This window comes from Pocillopora verrucosa, chromosome 2 (genome assembly GCF_036669915.1).
Source record: "Pocillopora verrucosa isolate sample1 chromosome 2, ASM3666991v2, whole genome shotgun sequence".
NCBI classification, from domain to species: domain Eukaryota; kingdom Metazoa; phylum Cnidaria; class Anthozoa; order Scleractinia; family Pocilloporidae; genus Pocillopora; species Pocillopora verrucosa.
Genome location: NC_089313.1, coordinates 1,279,718 through 1,297,766, shown reverse-complemented (window position 1 = coordinate 1,297,766; position 18,049 = coordinate 1,279,718). Strand labels below are relative to the sequence as shown.

Below are 18,049 nucleotides of genomic sequence, written 5' to 3'. Positions count from 1 at the left end.
TTTGGTTTCTTGAGGACGCGGCCAGATAAAAAGATCAATTAGATTACACGAGTCCGTCTGAAATAATTTATAAGTTGTTTCATTTTTTTGCCCTCAGGCAGACGTTTTCAATAGTAAAAACTGTTGTAAAATTGTCTTTCAAAATAGAAAACCATTTACTGAAAGACAAGAGTGTGATATTAGTTGTGCAGAAATGGATCGCCAAACACTAGATTTCACACACTAGTCAGATTAATCCGACATTTCACTCTCCAGTTTTAAAAATTTTCAATTCAAATTTGCTTGATGATTTTTTAGGAAATGGAAAAACATTTAATGAGAATGAAAGGTCAAATATCAGTGCCTGTACACTTGTGTTTGTATAATATCTTTAAGACTCAAAATTTCTAGATACATTCATTTCCGGCAACATCTTCCACCGAGGCTTCAGAATCGCTACTAGTTTCGATAGTTTACATTCCTTTCGAAAGATGTAATTTAAGAAGTGTTTCCACTCTGATAACTTCGTTTTCTCCTTTTGTAATGACCAGATTAATTTTCAGGCGAGACAAATTTAAGTTCATCATCTGTAACCGTTTACGCAACAAAGAAAATTTCATAACACATACTTGGAGCAGTTCCCAATGTGTTAGAAAGGTGAATTTCGTGATCGATGACGCTATGGATAATTCTTTGCAGGTTGAATTACGTTTGAGATGGAGATTTCGCAGAATCAGTGTGAAAAACATACTTTGACCAGTAGGGGTCGTACATGTAATTTTGTTAATCGTCACCAGAACCGTTAGAATCGTTAATGACGTCACCAGAACCAAATTCAAAACCAACATTGAACATTGGGATTGTTAAATAATGCCCACTTATCCAAAGAAAAAGAGGGTATTTACAAATTGGAGGAATTTTTAACTAAAGACATTGTCTCCACTAAAGATATTTGTTCTAGGTGTATTTTTTTTTTTAATTGAAATGGTTACCATTAATTGGTAACAGGACTTCTTGTTGTCCAATTCTGTCTGCAATCATACTTGTGATCAACAAATCTGACTCCCATTTTGCATTCATCTGATTTTGTTCATCACTCACATGATTACAGACCAAATTGGACTCCACTCAACTCTATTATCATTATTTACTTCTCAACTCTGAATAGTTTGGGAGAAAAAAGGTAATCCCTTAATAATCTTTTAATACCAGGTATCATTGTAATCAAGATTTTGTATCTGCTTTTCCAGATATTCAAAGTTCAGTATGGCTGGAGTGAGTTTAAAGTGTAACAAATTTTCAATTGCAAGGATTGTGCTTTTCAAGAAGGGTTGTTGTCTCCAACCAAATAAGTTTGATATGAAGAAAGGTAGATAATCCATGGGTAGAAAATCTTTTTATCCTTCAAAATTGTTTCATATTGGTCAAATCAACAAATTTCTGAACTTGTAAGAAGTGAATATTCAAAGAACAGTGAATTGATTTTGCAGCTAAGAAATGCAGCTCATTTAGAGAACCCACTTTAAATTATTACAAGTACCTAAATTAATATTTTTTTACAAATACATCAGAAGAACGAAAATTATTTCCTTTCCAAGACTAATATTTAGATAGTTCCACATGTGCAACACTGTCATTTGGATGTACAGAACAAACTCAGGTCTTCTTTATTCACACAGGGGCTATTAATAGTTTCTAATTGACTCCACTGTTCCAATATCCATGCATTAAGTTTCCTTCTGTTTTTCCCACTGTGCTGGTTTCATTGTTTTCAGGGTCAGTGCATGAATAGTCTTCAATTCCTCTGCTAAGCAATTATTCACCATTCGATGCTGGGCTAGAAGAGGCTTCCCTTCAAACTTGTCAGATACAATAAGTATTGAGAACTTTCCTCCACACCCATCTGACAGGTCAACTACTTCCTATATTTTCAAAAAAGTAAAATATGTTTAATACTAATGGTCATAAAATTGGATTTAAAGTGAATCTTGATTTTTTTTCAGTTCCATGCTGATCAAAATAAAAATATATCTTGAACCACTACACCCCTTGGAGTGACCAAAAATGAATTTCTCCTTACAATATAAGAACTGTAAGGCAGACAGAGCAGGGGATTGATACCTAGATCATGGTCCTCGAGTTTCACTCCTGAGTGAAAAGGTTAACCCTTAACTCTCAAGATCCAATCAGTATTTCTCCCTTCTAATTTCTATAGATTTGGTTGTAAATTGGACAAGAGAATTTGGCATTAAATCAAGATGACATCCTCTTGCTGATGAGCTTGTCTGTTCTCATAACCTTTTTGCAAGATATCATATTGAAAATAGCAAATTAAACAATGAAAAAAAAAACTATCTTTAAGACTGTTGTTAGAACAGTATGAGGTTATACTGAAATCTTTCCCAAAGAGTTCTGGAATACATCTCAAAATGAACGATTTAGAAGTATAGTAAAAAAATGAAAGAGAATACATGTGTTGGTTTTAATGAGCTTAAAAAGTTCAATTCCATGGTAGACTTGATCCACAGTTAACGAGGGGTTAACTGAAGTAAACGAAGAATCAAAATTCACCACATAACTCATCTCCTTGTATAGAGTTTCAAAATGCTTTGTAATTCCTCGTTTTAGGGAAAACTTTGAAGGATCGAATATTTATTTGAAGTGATTTCTTTCTAAGTTTTTTGAAGTCAATTCAAATTCATCTTGAACTGTACAATAGTCAGATCAATGCTAAATGCGAAATAATTCCTTAAGTGAAATTATCACCTATTTCATCGAGAATAACAGAATTAAAAATGTGAAACGTGATCTATTATTCTTACCACATGTATAGGATTTAGCTCCTTCTGAAGCTTCTCCTGTAGAAATTCACAAGTAATTCCACTCATAGCGCGCTTATTCTCAGACCTAATTAAGGAACTTCTATATTTCATGATAAGCTACATGACAGAATGCCTTACATGAAGTCAGCTGATCAATTGTACTGGAGGCGTATAATAAAGGACTGTAAAAATCCTGTATAAAAACTAAAGTGAATTGCCTGAAGTTTGGTCTGAAAAATGGGAAAGAAACAGCATCAGAAGGATAAGCTGTAAGTTTGGTTGCTTAGGAAGGTCATTGTGTTTTTTAAGTGGGAAAGAAAAATATTACACTGTTCGGTCTTACGTTAAGAACGATAGAATCAGCTGGGCATGATCAATGGAGGTTTTATTTTGTTTTACTTGTATTATGTCAAGGTATTTAACAAACAAGGAATGGAGAGAAGAATGGGGTGGAAAGAAAGCTGGTAAGAAAATTGACTTAACCTATAAATAGCCCAAAAAACTAGTATACTCATCGTAAGCTTTCTTACTACGACCTTGAATTGTAACAGTTGTACAGTGTACTTGTTGCTCTGCATATCTCATGCGAGCATATCCTTCGTGATTTATTTGAGACTTTATCTTAGATCTTTTTCCCTCGGCTTTCGGAGGGCCATTTTTTAACTAAGTTCTTTAAAGGATTTACCTATGGCTTTTGTTCTTGGGATATTTTAACTCTGCAATATGTTGATGATACTGAAGATAATAATGCTGGGTGTATGGTTTAGTACACGGTGTACCATATGTTTGCAAACGACTTTGGAGTCTGTCTAGGAACCAACATGGGTAAGCGTGTAAGGGTGCTGGATTTCAACTTAGTCGTTCTTAATTCAAACGTAGGTGGTAACTCAATAATGTTTTATTTGTGAGGAAAACTGTAGAAAATTCAATGGTTGTAAACAAAATAACGAGTAATACATTTAATTTTTTTGTCTTGGTCTTATTACCGAAATTCTTTTTTAAACTAAGATGTACCTGAAAAAGCAAGTTTTAGAAGACTGCCATTCTACTGCTGCAGGTGGGTGACTATAATTTACTGATTTCCTTGTGTTTTTGAGACATTTGACATTTTTGCTTTTAATACTAATTAAAAAATATGATAATTAGTTTTTCCTTTAAGTATTGGATACTTATGATTAAACTATATACTATAACAGAACTTATGAGCTTGTTTTGTTCTTTTCATAAGCCGTGGCTGAAACTTAAATTCCAGCCAGGGTGTCAAAAGAAAATAAGATTGAAAAAATATACATGCCTTTGGATCCTACCCTTCAAAATTTTTAAAATAAAATAGTAACCTAGTGGGTGTAACACTGATGCAATGTGGATTTAAAAGGTTTTCTGTAAGTTGTGAAGTAGTGAGATAGTGTTGAGTTGTAAGAGCTGGTGAAACTTTTTGCTAAAATTAAATATGATTGATATTTGCTTAAAAAAATTAAAAGCTTGTAACTGATAAGTCTGATTTTAAGGGTTGTCAAAGGCTGCACTAGTTTGTAGCTTTGATTTTCAAAGCTAGTATGTCTTTCTTGTTTCTATTTTATAAATTGTGGACATTTGAAATATATTTTTTCCCATTTCATTAATTTTCAGCCTTTCCATGCAGCCATTTGAACATCCCCTTTGTACAAAAGATGGTGTTATATTTGATTTGCTGTAAGTTGTACAACATTTATGTTCATGCTAGTTTATGCTTTAGCTCCTAAATACAAGGGGGTCAAATAAACTGGGTATAGGTTGTAGTGTTTCCCTTTATTTCAAACCTCAGTAAAAATCTTTTATCAATGACATGTTAAACTAATATGTCACATGAAAATTTTTATCTTGTGCTGGAGAAGAACAGGTTTTTTTTTTTTACCCAGTATTAGATATACCAAACTGATCATTTGGTTTTAAGGCTGAGACAAATCAGATACAGTAAAGTGAATTTTTAAAGATTTCAGAAATGAGAATTCATGAAAATGTTGATGTTTTTTACTGGGGTTTCTCATACAGTTTGTTTTGTTTTTCATACTTAGTTGACTTTATGAATAATAATACAAATAACAAATTTTACTTCTTCTCATAAATTTACAGAAACATTGTTCCATATCTGAAGAAGTATGGTAAAAACCCAGTCACTGGAGAGGTATGCACTTAATACACACAAAATACCTTCTGTAGGTAGGCTCTTTGTATTTTTCTTAAAAAAAAGTTGTTATAGTATACAGTATACAATCTACTGTATGAGTGCACATTCTAATGAATGCGATCACATGATGATAAGAATTCCTTCTCCACAGACTTTGCAAGCCAAAGAGCTAACAAAACTAAATTTTCACAAGAATGCAGAGGGTAAGGTTTTTTGAAAAAGTTTTGAACAGTTTTCTTGAAACAAATATTTAATCACTGTATTGGTAATTTATTTCAGATTTTGTCTTCTTTTACAGATAAGTATCACTGTCCTGTCACCTTCAAGGTCTTTAATAGCAACACTCATATTGTAGCAGTCAAAACAACAGGAAATGTCTTCTCCTTTGAGGTATGTTTGTCCTATTTACCATCAATGGATAAATTCAAATGGTTTGTGTCTCTATTACTTAACACTTTGTATGCCAATATCAGTATGCATATTCTACATTCTGTTTACTATCCATTTCCTTAGGTGTTGATGAAGAGAATTTGTTTAACAATTAAGAGCTTCTTTAGTTTGTGATCATTTCCTTTATTCTCATGACCTTAATGTGTGATTCAGGGTGATATTGAAAGGAGAAATTAGATGCTAATCACTCTTAGGGGTCAATGGGTTAAGAAAGGGAAGGCAAGTACCAAAATAACATTTTTGCCTCTTACTGTGGGAAAACCTATTAGAATGAGACAAATATTCTGCAATTGCCAATTGTTACAATGTCACAATTTGTTTTTGTTAATAGGCAGTAGAACAGTTAAACCTTAAAACCAAGAACTTCAAAGACCTTTTGACTGATGAACCATTTACACGCAAAGACATTATAACTATTCAGGTATGCTTCACTTTGGACTGAATGCCATATGAGAAAATCCAGCAGGTGAAAGGATCACTCTACCAGTTGAAAAATTTCTTTTACCTATTGGGCTGAATTAAGGGAGAACACTGCTAAGATCTGCGTATAAGGATATTGGATGTTTTTAAGTGGTGATCTTCCTTATCAATGAGCTTTCCAATGTATAGCGTTTTAGATACTGACAAGACCAAACAATCCTTCCTTACTGCCAAGTGAAAGCATCCAAGTGGGAGTTCACATGCATTAGCCCATTACTCCCTAGCATATTCTCCACACTGATCTATACATTTCCTAAGGTGCTGACAAGGAGAATTTGTTTAACAATCCAGAACTTTGTCAGCTGGTGATCAATTCCCTTATTCTCGTGATATCAATGTGTGGTTTAGGGGTTACATTGTGATTGGTTGGAGAAACTATATGCTTGTCACTATTAGGGGTCAAACAGTTAAGTCGTGTGGTTAGTTGGTTGTACACTCACAAGAAGTGACACATATTGTATCTGAGTTTTTATTTACTTTTTCTTCAATGCAGGATCCATCAAGTCTTGACAAATTTAATCTTGCAAATTTCCATCATCTAAAGAACAATTTGAAAGTGGTTAATGAAGGTAAGCCTGCATTTATTCCTGGCTTGGTGATGTAATGACTTCTATCAGACTGTGAGCTACTTCTAATTGTCTGTCCAGTGCACGATCAACAGAAAGACATGGCCTTTTTTCCTACCTTGTTTTTTTGAGACCACTTGCAATAATGGCCTTGTAACAATAGTTGTAATGATGACCACTGTGACAGATGATTAAGGTGATGATGCTGCTAGTGTTGATTATGAATTGGATTTTGTATTGCTTTAGATTTAGATGTCATCAGCTCAATATATTTGTCTTTTATATTTGTCCATCCTTAGAGGAGGAAAAAGCCAAGAAGGATCCAAAGTACTACTTGAACAGAGCTAACAAAGACACCCTTGGTATTCTGAGTGAACTAGAAAAAACTTACAAAGAACCTGTAAGTCAACTGTATGTCATTTTGCAGTCAGCTGTTTTACTTTACTACAATTCTATGTTAACTATTGTTTGCTTGTAGAGAAATGCAGTTTGCAATTTTCTGGTATCAAATACAACTTGCACTTCATAGACATATTTAATTAATAATTATTTTCAGGAGAAGAAGAGCACAGAGAAAACAAGTGAATCACTTACAGAGAGAAATGCTGTAAGTTTGCTTGAAGTGTTTCCTTATTAACCTTTAATAACAGCAAATCAACATAATTATTCTCTATGTGATTCTTTAACAAGGGTTGGCATAGAGCCACCTGTTTTGACAATTTGAGATTCCTCTGCTCTGAGAGTACATTTACATGTACATGTCTGTTTAGACCATGCAGAAAGATGAATTTTGATATGCCAATTACAATCCAGTAAGAAAAACTTGGGTTGTCAAACTTGGTTCTCAGTCACAGCAACTCAAAGTAAAAATTAAGAGTGTTTTTTAAAGAGGTTCAAGTGCTGCTGTAGTAACTTCAGAAGTTAAAAATATAATCACAACTTAGTGAAAAACAACTGCTCATTTTTATTGCTAATTCTAAGGAACACTTGAAAAAGTGAAGTTATAGTGATCCATCAACAAATTGCTTTTTCAGTTTTGCTGAAACAGATTGTCATCCAAACTCTGACAATTCAAACCGAGTTTCAACCCTCAGAAGGAGGGTACATGTATGATTGTGTATTAAAGACTTTAAGTTGTATTTCAAAAAGACTTGAGTAATATTTTGTATTGTGAATGATTATTTCTAACTTTTCTTAATGGTGTCATGCAGGCTCATTATTCTACTGGTGCTGTAGCCAGCTCATTCACATCCACTGCACAAATACCTGTCACTCAACAGGAGGCAGGTATGTTCTCTTAATACGTACTTCCTTTTTCATTCTTGTATGCTAGATGATATCACTTATCCATCATCTATCTATTTCTCATATTTATTCCTTAACCCTTTAGCAATTAAGAGTGACTAGCATCTAATTTCTCACTACAATATCACCCCTGAATCAAACATGAAATTCATGAGAATAGAGGAGATGATCACCATCTTAAGCAGCTCTTGATTGTAAAACAAATTCTCCTTGTCAGCCTCTTTGGAAATGTTTGGGGAACAGTAGGGAGAATATGCAAACTGTTCCTTTCCCTTACTCTCTTTCTCCCAACTTAACCCTCAAAACATAAAGAGTGACTGGGTGGTTTTATTCTTTGTGGGTCACTATGCGAATGTCTGTACTGGGTCAGTGGTAATTGGATCACCCCTAGAAAGGCAGTTTCTTTTTCTTTTTTCTTTTTTTCTTTTGACTGCTAAAGAAATACATTCTCTAGTATATTATTATACAAGCTGGCTGTGATTCTTCTGATTTTTTTATTGCTAAATTTACTTTTAGCTATTGTTGATCAGGATATAGTGAGATACAGAGAAGTGAAAAAGAAAGGTATGGTCAGAGCTTGTGTCTAGAACTTTTGTTGTTTTCTCATGCTGATGAGAAATTTGATGTATGTTGAGACACAAAGTAGAGATATGATTTGTAGTCACCAGTTCAATTTTTTTTTTTTGTTTGTTTTTTGTTTTTTTTTTGTCAAGGTTATGTGAGACTGCAGACAAATCATGGTGATCTTAATTTGGAACTTCACTGTGAAATGGTAAGGTGTGCTATCATTCTGAATTTCTTAGATTACTTGATTGACTAATTCAGTGAGTCTCTCAATTGATCATTCTTTAATTTATTATTTGCACACATTTCCTCATAAATGAACTTGTGATGCGTGTGTACACGTTTTGATCAATTAGTCTTCTTATTTTTTAGGTTTCAAAGACGTGTGAGAATTTTATGAAACTCTGTGCTTCTGGCTACTATGACAACACAAGTGAGTTCACTGATCTTTTGTTTACCAATATTCAGACAGATTTGTTTGCATCTTATCTTTTTGCACTAGAATTGAGAGGGAAATTATACTACGTTTAGGTGTCAAAGGTTGAATATTGGACATGACAGCATGACAGCGTGACAAATATTTTTTTCCAAAAATCTGAAGAAGTGTCAAGCTTGCAATATTTATATCTGATTTTTTTTTGTGGATTGTTCATTTAGCTTTGATATTGTCCATTAAGTCTGTATAGCATGCTGGTGATAATTATTTTTTCTTTGTTAGTCTTTCACAGATCTATCAAGAACTTTATGGTAAGTGATTCCATAATACTGAAAGGTTCCCTCTCGATCACAATACAAATTGTCACTTCATGTGGATTGTTACTTATGGTAAAAATTGCTTTTGAAAGCTTTTAAACTTTTTTTTTTAATCTTAACGTTGTCTTTTCCTTCAAATGGTTCTTCCCTGTAGATTCAAGGAGGAGATCCTACTGGAACAGGGCGAGGTAAAACTTTCGACCGACGCTCTCTTTTACCTAATACCGCCAGAAATCGGGCACCCTGTCTTATCATATTTCTTCCAGAATTATTTGTCGTTTTTTTCCATATTATTTCTATTCAAGGTTTGTTCCTGTCGATTATGTGCCCAGGTTTTTCAACATTTAGTTAAAAACTGCTCTAATGACTGTATTGATCAAAAGTTATTACAGATACATGGTTTTGTGCTTTACTTTGGTTGGCAGGTGGTGAGTCGGCCTGGGGAGAGCCATTCAGAGACGAGTTCAAACCGAATTTGATACATCAAGGTGAGAATGTTGAAGACGTGATATTTCTGCGGCATAAGGCCAGTTGGAGAGAATTGTCAAGGCGCCGTCATCTTCAACGAAAATGTTTCGTGGATGTTAAATTTGACACTGAAAGCAATTGTCTTTTTTTCTCCAGGGAGAGGCATTCTAAGTATGGCAAATTCAGGACCAAATACAAATAAGTCCCAGTTGTAAGTATCACTCCTTGAGAAACTTCCACCTGTTGTTTCTTGTCAGGAAATCGTGAAACACTGATTAGAAAGCTCGCAACCTTTTTGTTAACATACCATTCAACAATTGAAAAAAGGTGCTTGTTAAAGCAAATCAGAAGTCCCATATTCTAATTAGTTATTTTAATCTTAGCCTTTTCTTCTCTCTTGAAGCTTTATTACGTATCGCTCCTGTCGTCATTTGGATGAAAAACATTCCGTGTTTGGCAGGTAATAATGTTACTAATTTTATCCCCTTGTGTTTTTTTGTTGTTGTTGTTCTTCTTGTTGTTATTTTTTTTCATATCAGAGGTTTATGTCTCAAGAAATTAAGGATTTTGACGTTATATACCACGGTAGACACTGATCCAATTGTGTTCTTAGTTAACTATCAATTTACTGGTGTTTTTTCTGTCTTCAGATTGGTTGGTGGGCTCGAAACATTAAGCACTTTGGAAAGAGTAGAAACTGACGAAAAAGATCGACCAAAGGTATCAGTGAAGAAAAGATAAAAAGGCATTAACAAAGTTTAAGAGGTTTGGCTCATGCTTCAATGGTAAACACGACTGCTGACTGCTGAACGAAGTTACTCGACTTCGCTTCATATAGCATCAAAATGTTGACATTTAGTCTATACGGTTGGTCCCTCACCCTTATAATGTATGCACCCCTTATATCATTCATTCTTTGTATTTTCTTTTTAGGAAGTGATCAAGCTAATCAAAGCCACGGTGTTTGTGAATCCTTTCGAAGAAGTTGACGCTGTGGTTAGTACAATTCTTTTACTTTTTGATTGAATAATCCAGTGATTTCCCTTATTTTAAGCATGTCAGCTTAAAATGAATTTTAAAACCAGTAGAGCAATCCTTCTACCTGACGAATTTTAAGTAAGTCCAAGCGATATAAAGCATTGATAGGTGGGAAAAAAACTTGTAAGGCAGTGTCCAAGTTTGGACACTAGTGTCTGATTATAGACACTCGTGTCCGATTTTGGACACTGGTGTCCGATTTCGGTAACTAATGTCCGATTTATATATTTGTGTCCGACATATGTATTTGTGCCTACGTTGTCCCAAGGCTCTCTCTTCCTTCCGCAGGCTAGATAGAGATATGTGATACCAATAAAAATGAAACAAGCAAATCGTTTTTTATTGTTTTCAGCTTCAAAAAGAGCGAGAGAAAAAGGAAGAAGAAGAAAAACAGCAGGTAAATTTGGAAAATGACGCAAGGGTATTTTTTTTCATTAATGTTTGTTTTAGTCAATTCTGTTTCCAAGTTTCCAATTTGGTCAAAGTAATCCAATAAACGCACGTGTAACTTCAAGCCTTACTAGAACACTTAGGATTCTGGGAAGGGCGTAGACTTTCTGCTCTCCTATTTTCTGCTGGCTGTTGTCCTTCAACCGAAAGGCACAGTTAAAAAAAGCTTTTAAACCTTATGATGTGGAAATGCGTCGTCGAGAGAATACAGTTTGAGCTGGGTTGAATATCCTTTATCAACTTCGATGTTCCAGGCGTTCAGCATGTTAAGTGGTGCGAAATCCGCGTGAAATGGTAAACGGCGCGATAGTAGTAGGGGAGGTGTTGGTTCGGTCGTGTAAGGGACCTTACACCTTCGTTTTTTTCACTCCCCAGCGACTATCACGCCGTTTATTATCGCTCTTCGTTTTCCTAACTGTACGGCAGGAACAACTTAGCCCTTTAAGTCCCAAGATCTGAGTACTAATTCTCCCCTCTAGCTGCTACATATCTTCCTGTAATTTAGTTACGAGAACTTCGTGTTTGATCAAGATGACAACTTCCACCTGATGAGTTTGAGTATTCTCATCACCAGTTTGCTGGATAATTTATGGTTATTATGGATAGAAGTTACATTTTAATCACTTCTGTGCGTTAAGGTTATTACTGATCAATACAGCTGTGTCTCCTCAGTAAACAGAGTTGTTTAGGCTTTGCGGTATGAAATTTTCCCAGATTTGTGCTACAAATGGGCGGTAGATGCTCGTTAAGTAGTGAGACAGCTGTTGATAATAAATGGATACTGATTATAAAACCTCCTGAACAGTGAGATAAAAGTGAACCTTTGTTGGGTGATCTTTGTACAGTGCATGAGCAATATGTGATTCGAACTAGTTCATGTAAAATTTCCTTCATTTTCCGCGTGTTCAGGAAGAAGCCGCCCGCAAAAAGAAAGCGGCTGCCACGCCAGCAGAGGCACCAAAGGTTTACCGGTCAGGAGTTGGAAAATATATTAAACAGAAGCCAGCGTCAAGGTATGATAGGATATATCCGTTTAACTCTTTTTTTCGGAAAATTAAGTAGTTTTTCATTGGTTAAAACCTCTGAAGGCTCCTTGGGAGTGCAAGGTTATGTCTTCCTTTGTCTGAGTTGGAGAATATCCAGTATCCCTGGAGTTAGCTTTCGCTTGTATTTTTCTTGCACGAGATGCTGCCATTGCCGTTCTTTTTCTTCAATCTTTTGGCCCAACTTTTTCAGGGATGCTGAAACTGCTGACCTCGCACCGCAACAATCGAAAAAGAAAATTAAAGTATCTGGAGGATTCAAAGATTTCAGCTCCTGGTGACACAAGAATGGCTTGAAATTCCGATCAAAATGTTCCACTCATTCGTCCGTAAATTAAAAGAAACATACTAGGGAACTACCCTAGTTTTGAGAACTCTCCTGCTGCTCTCGGAAGGTCAGGGAATCCTGGAAATCGTCATGTTTTCGCAGTCTTTTCCTACAAACCTATGCCAAGCAAGAACATAATCCGGAAGTGAAACTTAACCGCGTCTATTATGCGGGTTACTTCGATCGCCACAGTGCCAGCTCTATTAAGTTGACATTGCCAACCATCAATGCGGCTATTTCGCCTACAGAGAAATAACAACCACAAGTAAATTGTAGCATTATTCTGTCAAAGGCGAAAGAAAATGCTTGCGAGGGCTCTTCAACAGCAAAACATTCTTAGCAGCCAATTTTAACTTGAGGTTATGAAAGGTTTGACGGTCTATAATCTCAAACAAATAGTCGTGGCTTTTTTTGATAGGATGTATGGACCAAGCTCGAAGTAAACTGCTATCAACGTCTATTCGCGTTGAACAACTGTGGACAATATTTTTTCTGTACATCTTGCGAAGTTGATGAATAACTTTTGTAAATCGTGAACACTTAGGCTGTGCAAAGCTATGAGTAATAGTGCTCTTACTATTCGCCTTGTAAATATAATTTATATTACGATTATTATTATTTTTTAATTTTTTTAGTATTATTATTATTATCATCAAATTTGTATTCTATGGTATGACAAGTATTCCTTTTAGATTCATCACCCGAGTCGTACCAGGTCACAAGCTAACTGGTCATCATTCAGAGGATCTTGCAAGAAAGTAACCATATGTCTCCATAAATCTTTTTTTTTTTCGTTTGGCTAGCATGCCAAGAAAGCGACCTCCGGGAAAGATGATGTTGCAGTCCGTATTGCGGGTCATTTTCACCCAATCCTTTATATTCGTCTTTTCACGTGTAGTCTGATTCGAAGCGAAGAAGCCGATTTCAGGCTAAGATTTATGAAAATATACTCTTCTATCTGACATTTTCGAGATATTTTTTCGGCTGAGTAGGCGCGATGGTTCGTGAAATGCTTTCTAGACGCGTCTTAAACGCAGTGTGTGCCTGGACATAACCCGTGCAAGCTTTCAGTCACTTCAATACCCATCATGCTGTTTCTTAGTACCGTGAGTCACTCGTAAGCTCATCCATAGGCTTATATTTTTTAAATAAACAACCTTTACAAAATTTCAACGAAACATTGGCTGTGTCGAAGCGCTTCATGGCACCAGTCAGCAAAAGGAGTATCATGATTTCACCTCAATTCATATTTCGTGATCAAGCGGCCAACATCAAAGTTACGTATGTCACGTCCTCTGAGCCACAAAATGCAAATTTTGGAGAACGTGGTATTGATTAATATAATCTCGTGACTGAATCTGAATTTATTTACACAGAGCCGTGTAGTTGACAACTTCATTTGTTCCGGGGAAGCGTGTCAGATTTTAAAGGATAACGAGAAATGATAGCATTAAAACTTTTGTAGGAATAAAAATGGCGTTCAAAGAATCACAGATATTTGCTGTTACAGAAAATAAGTACAATATAGTGTCCAAAAAAAAAAACGAAACGAAACGCTGATTAACGGAGATATTGCCCTTAGTTCCTTTGAATGTCACCCTGTTAACATAAGAAATACTTTAAGTGTGAAGAATAGTGTAATCCTAATGAAATTATTTTACTTTTTAGGCCAGGAAAGCTATGATCACTGTTGCGTGCAAGAGTGACTCTTTTTAAGTGGATTCATCTTTTGAATCACGCTGAAAGTCACGCGCTCGTCACAACGGAAAATGTCACAAAGACACGAGCCGTTTTCGAACAATTTTTATTAACTTTCTTGTCAAACTTATTTTTATCTGAACTCTTTTTAAAAGTATAGGTTAAAAATCAGGGAAATTAGTAGAGTATTAAGACACGTAATGAAATAAACGCGAAAGCAGTTTCGTGATGAAAAATCGTGTCGGTTTCGTGAGAATCTTAGTCAAACATCACAATTTTGAAAGGATTTCTTTTATATGTAAATTAGTCTTTTACCTTAAATATATGGCTCTAAGCAATAAAATTGTCAGTTTACCTCACGCATGAGCGAGTCAACCTCGTCCGACTTCTTGCATCGACTTCCGAAAAAACCATGGAACAAAAAATGACGGTAAAATAGTACATTTGTTGTCAAATAATTATTTGGGTAAAGCACAGAAATACGTTGTATAAGTCATAGTATTTCTTCAAATTTCAAACTGAATACTTGGAGCGTTTCCTCCAACATTGATTTTGCAAATTTGGCTTTAAATAATTCTGAATTTTGCCTTTCTACAGTGACTCGGAAATTTTTTACGAATATCAACTCTTCTTTCATCTATCTGGTTCCTAATTGTGCTGCTAAAAAAGCTTGATATTGTCGAAGGTTGAAGTGTGTACAATTTTTACTGTTTTCAAAATGTTTCTCGTTACATTACAAAGCTTTATATGCGTTAGACATAATCAAAGCAGTCGACCATAATGGTCAGAAAAACATGTTATTTTAAAAAATGAAAATAATCAAATTTGGACCCCTGGTTCTGCACTTCAAAAGGAAATACGAAGCGAAATCCGTGAAAGCCGTGAAAAAATTAATACAATTTTTTTGTTGCCATTTCTCAGCTCCCGACGATAATTTCCCTCAATGTTGGCGGACATTTCTTCACCACTCGCCTTTCCACGCTTTTGAAAGACGAAGATTCCATGTTAGCTGCAATGTTCAGTGGGCGATACAAACTTGAATTGGACAAAGAAGGAAGATATTTTATTGATCGCAATGGAAAATACTTTGGTTATATCTTAAATTACTTGCGTGACGCGTCACTTCCAAAACACTGCGTTGCGCTACAAGTGTATCGCGAGGCGGACTATTTCCAGTTAGAGCAACTTATTCGTGAGCTTGCATCCTATCCATCTGTGATCCCACATATTGCAATAGAGGAACAAAAAAGAGACTTAGCAGAAAGTTATCACTACTGGAAAAGCGTCCTTTTAGAAACTACGCGACGAAAATTTCACAAATTTGTCAAATTCGTCGTTGGTCGTGATTGCGTGATAACTGTCACGCGATACGCTTCTGAAAAGGATTACAACCTTAGTGAAGATACCTGCAGAAGTTTTATCTCACTTAGTGATGGTAATGAAAATTGTCAAAGCCATCAGTTCTTTAGCGTGAACGACTCTGGAGAGAAATTAGAGTATTACATTGGTTCCCATCTTCCACCGATTGATTTTATTGTTCCGAATGAGGATATTCCAGACTGTCATCAGTTCACGTCACTGGTTGAAAAAGATCTGCGCCTAGAAGGGTTCTGTGTCAGCGGAAGTTTAACGCATGCGTGGAAGTGTGGTCTGTGTGATATGACAGGAACTCTTCACCAGTTAGCTTTCATGTGGATTCTTCCATATCCAAACACGAATAGCGAGGAAATAATGAAGAAGTTTTAAAGAATATTTTTCTATAATAACTTTAAGAACAACATTTTAAGTTTTGCAAACAAGAACGTCGTCAGAGCACTTGACTATATTACTTTTGGTGATTTTGTGACTAGTATAGAAAGTTTTGAAAGCTTCTTTGTACAAATTTGCAAGTTGTAATTTGAATATTTTGATATAAGCTTTAAATCTCTGACCTAAACAATGTTAGTAATTCTCAAAAAAATCTAGCAAGACTTATATTCCCGGACCAATTTTCTGTTGCAAGTGGGGACCGCATCTCTGTCCCCGCAGCAGGTGCCGAACGCGCTCAAACTTGCCCGGACTGTTGTTCAACCAGAGGTGAAAACCATGTTTCTCCAGGTAGGGGTCGGGTTATTGGAATGATGTGGAAAAATATCTGAATCTTCGAAATATTCTTCAATATAAAGCGAAATTAAAGTTGATAAGTTGTGTTTGCAGGTTTTGAACATGTTATCGCGTTTCAAAGCTTTTTTGCTTTCATTTCTCCAATTTTCGTTTTGCCTTACCCCTCCCCTGTAAATGATACATTTCCGGCGCGCCAGCGCGCGATTTATAAACAAATGTTAATTTCATGAAACCGACATAACTTCGAAACGGCAATATGGCAAAGGCAACGAGCGTTTGTTCTCGACGTAAACTTGTAATTTTTGCCAGCGAATTAGCCAGTGCAATTGGACGGCATAGATATCAATCCCGAGAGGAAACATTTCAGCGAGTCTGGCTTCGATCGCATCAGCAATCATTCGTTTTTGCGTTTGCTTTGAGGTTCCAAAGCGACGTTCGTCCAATCTTAGCAGTTTCTGAAGAATTGTTGATTCAGTTTCCATCTTTGGAAAAAGAAGACGACGTCGTCGATTTTGCTTCCGCTGTTAGAAAGGTAATCTGCGACATGTCTTTCAGAAGATTGTATGGGCAAATTCTGAATTTTCTGAAAGCAAAGTTGTTGAAGAACGAGAAAGAAGAACAAATCCTCGAGTCAGCAAAAGTGATCGAACGTGTTACAACCGAGGTGAAGACACTTTGTGAGAACGAAAAAAAACTCGTGGAATCTGCCGTGAAAGAGATTTGCGACAAACAAGGGATCAACACGAAGGAAGTTGTCAAAGCAGTGGAGTCCAAAATTACCAAGGATCGCGGAACAAAATTGGAGGAAAAAGCTGTGCAAGATTTTGAGAAAGTGAAAGGGATCGAGATCGAACGTCCGATCGCACCTCATCTGTTCTACCAGGATATGGAGTACAACGGAATACAGTGGAGTGTATGCGGTAAAGTGGATGCCGAGACAGAAGATAGCGTTATTGAAGTTAAAAACAGAAGAAACCGATTTATGTGCCCAGAGTATGATTACATACAGCTTCAAACATACCTATTCATAAGGGGTAAGTCTAAGGGTGTCTTACTGGAGAGATTGAAAGGTGAAAACAAAGAAACCTGCTTTGAATTTGATCATGAGCACTGGGAAGAAGTGACCATTGACTTGGCTGAGTTTGTTGCTGAATTGTCAGATGCCATGAACATGAGTAAACAGGCCTTGTATGGGTATACATCACCAAAGAAACGAGGGCATGATCAAGTGGCTGTGGTTAATGAACAAGCTTGTAACCAGGACACAGATGAGGAGCAAGTGAAGAAGACTGCTGTGGAAAAAGTGGAAGAAGCTACCACAGTTATCGAAATACAGGATACTAATGAATAGAGACATTTGAGAAAACAGACCTCCCTTCTTAATACAAATTTCTAAGTCATTAGAGTAAAAGTTAAACTGTGTTATGGAGTGTACCACATCCAAAGAACCTACTCCATAATCTCAATTTTACACACCCTGGCTTCTGCTCAATAGGGCACTTTCCTTTGAGTATGATTCATCTGATGACTGGGTTTAAAAGTAAAATTTAGAGTCATTATTATAGGTTATATAATAGATTCCAGTAGGATTTTTTTTGGTTGCGATTAACCAGCCTTTCTTCATAATCAAAAAAAAAAAATTAAATCCATACTGATTGAGTTGGTGCATACCTAAGGATAAAAAGATTCTACTGGGAATTTCTGCCAAGAATAAGTTGTTATTATTTAAATCCATCAGCTAGCATCATGGATAAACTCTATTGCAAATCTGCTAGCTGAAGACTTTTTTTGGTATTTTTTTTCACTAAAATTAAAAAAAAAACATCTTTCACTTC

The 18,049-nt window shown here is 35.8% G+C and overlaps 3 protein-coding genes across 3 annotated transcripts; all 3 read left to right on the top strand.

The window, feature by feature from the left end:
* Positions 1–2,970: 2,970 nt before the first annotated feature.
* LOC131797379 (RING-type E3 ubiquitin-protein ligase PPIL2) lies at positions 2,971–13,580 on the top strand. Its single transcript, XM_066162788.1, has 25 exons — positions 2,971–3,070; positions 3,216–3,265; positions 3,810–3,858; positions 4,431–4,493; positions 4,914–4,965; positions 5,120–5,171; positions 5,267–5,358; positions 5,750–5,839; positions 6,392–6,467; positions 6,764–6,864; positions 7,021–7,071; positions 7,676–7,751; positions 8,286–8,333; positions 8,483–8,541; positions 8,706–8,766; positions 9,052–9,080; positions 9,241–9,274; positions 9,512–9,574; positions 9,711–9,765; positions 9,958–10,014; positions 10,205–10,274; positions 10,488–10,550; positions 10,945–10,989; positions 11,952–12,055; positions 12,279–13,580. The coding sequence occupies exons 1-25, from the start codon at positions 3,039–3,041 to the stop codon at positions 12,364–12,366; spliced, it is 1,560 nt and encodes a 519-aa protein (XP_066018885.1). The 5' UTR covers positions 2,971–3,038; the 3' UTR covers positions 12,367–13,580.
* Positions 13,581–14,483: 903 nt separating this feature from the next.
* Positions 14,484–15,857, top strand: LOC131797315 (BTB/POZ domain-containing protein KCTD21-like). The gene is made up of 2 exons (XM_059114917.2): positions 14,484–14,541; positions 15,033–15,857. Exons 1-2 carry the CDS (start codon positions 14,524–14,526, stop codon positions 15,855–15,857), a joined length of 843 nt encoding a protein of 280 aa, XP_058970900.2. The 5' UTR covers positions 14,484–14,523.
* A 612-nt stretch (positions 15,858–16,469) lies between these two features.
* Positions 16,470–17,968, top strand: LOC131797388 (uncharacterized). The gene has a single exon (XM_059115012.2). The coding sequence runs from the start codon at positions 16,471–16,473 to the stop codon at positions 17,563–17,565; it is 1,095 nt and encodes a 364-aa protein (XP_058970995.2). The 5' UTR covers position 16,470; the 3' UTR covers positions 17,566–17,968.
* The last annotated feature ends 81 nt before the right edge of the window (positions 17,969–18,049 follow it).

Excerpts from the sequence above, each read along its gene's own strand:
- LOC131797388 (XM_059115012.2), top strand. The coding sequence starts at position 16,471 with ATGGCAAAGGCAACGAGCGTTTGTTCTCGACGTAAACTTGTAATTTTT.
- LOC131797379 (XM_066162788.1), top strand. The coding sequence starts at position 3,039 with ATGGGAAAGAAACAGCATCAGAAGGATAAGCT. Across the intron at positions 7,072-7,675 it reads CACTTACAGAGAGAAATGCT|GCTCATTATTCTACTGGTGC; the intron begins GTAAGTTTGCTT and ends GGTGTCATGCAG. Across the intron at positions 8,767-9,051 it reads TGGCTACTATGACAACACAA|TCTTTCACAGATCTATCAAG; the intron begins GTGAGTTCACTG and ends TTTCTTTGTTAG.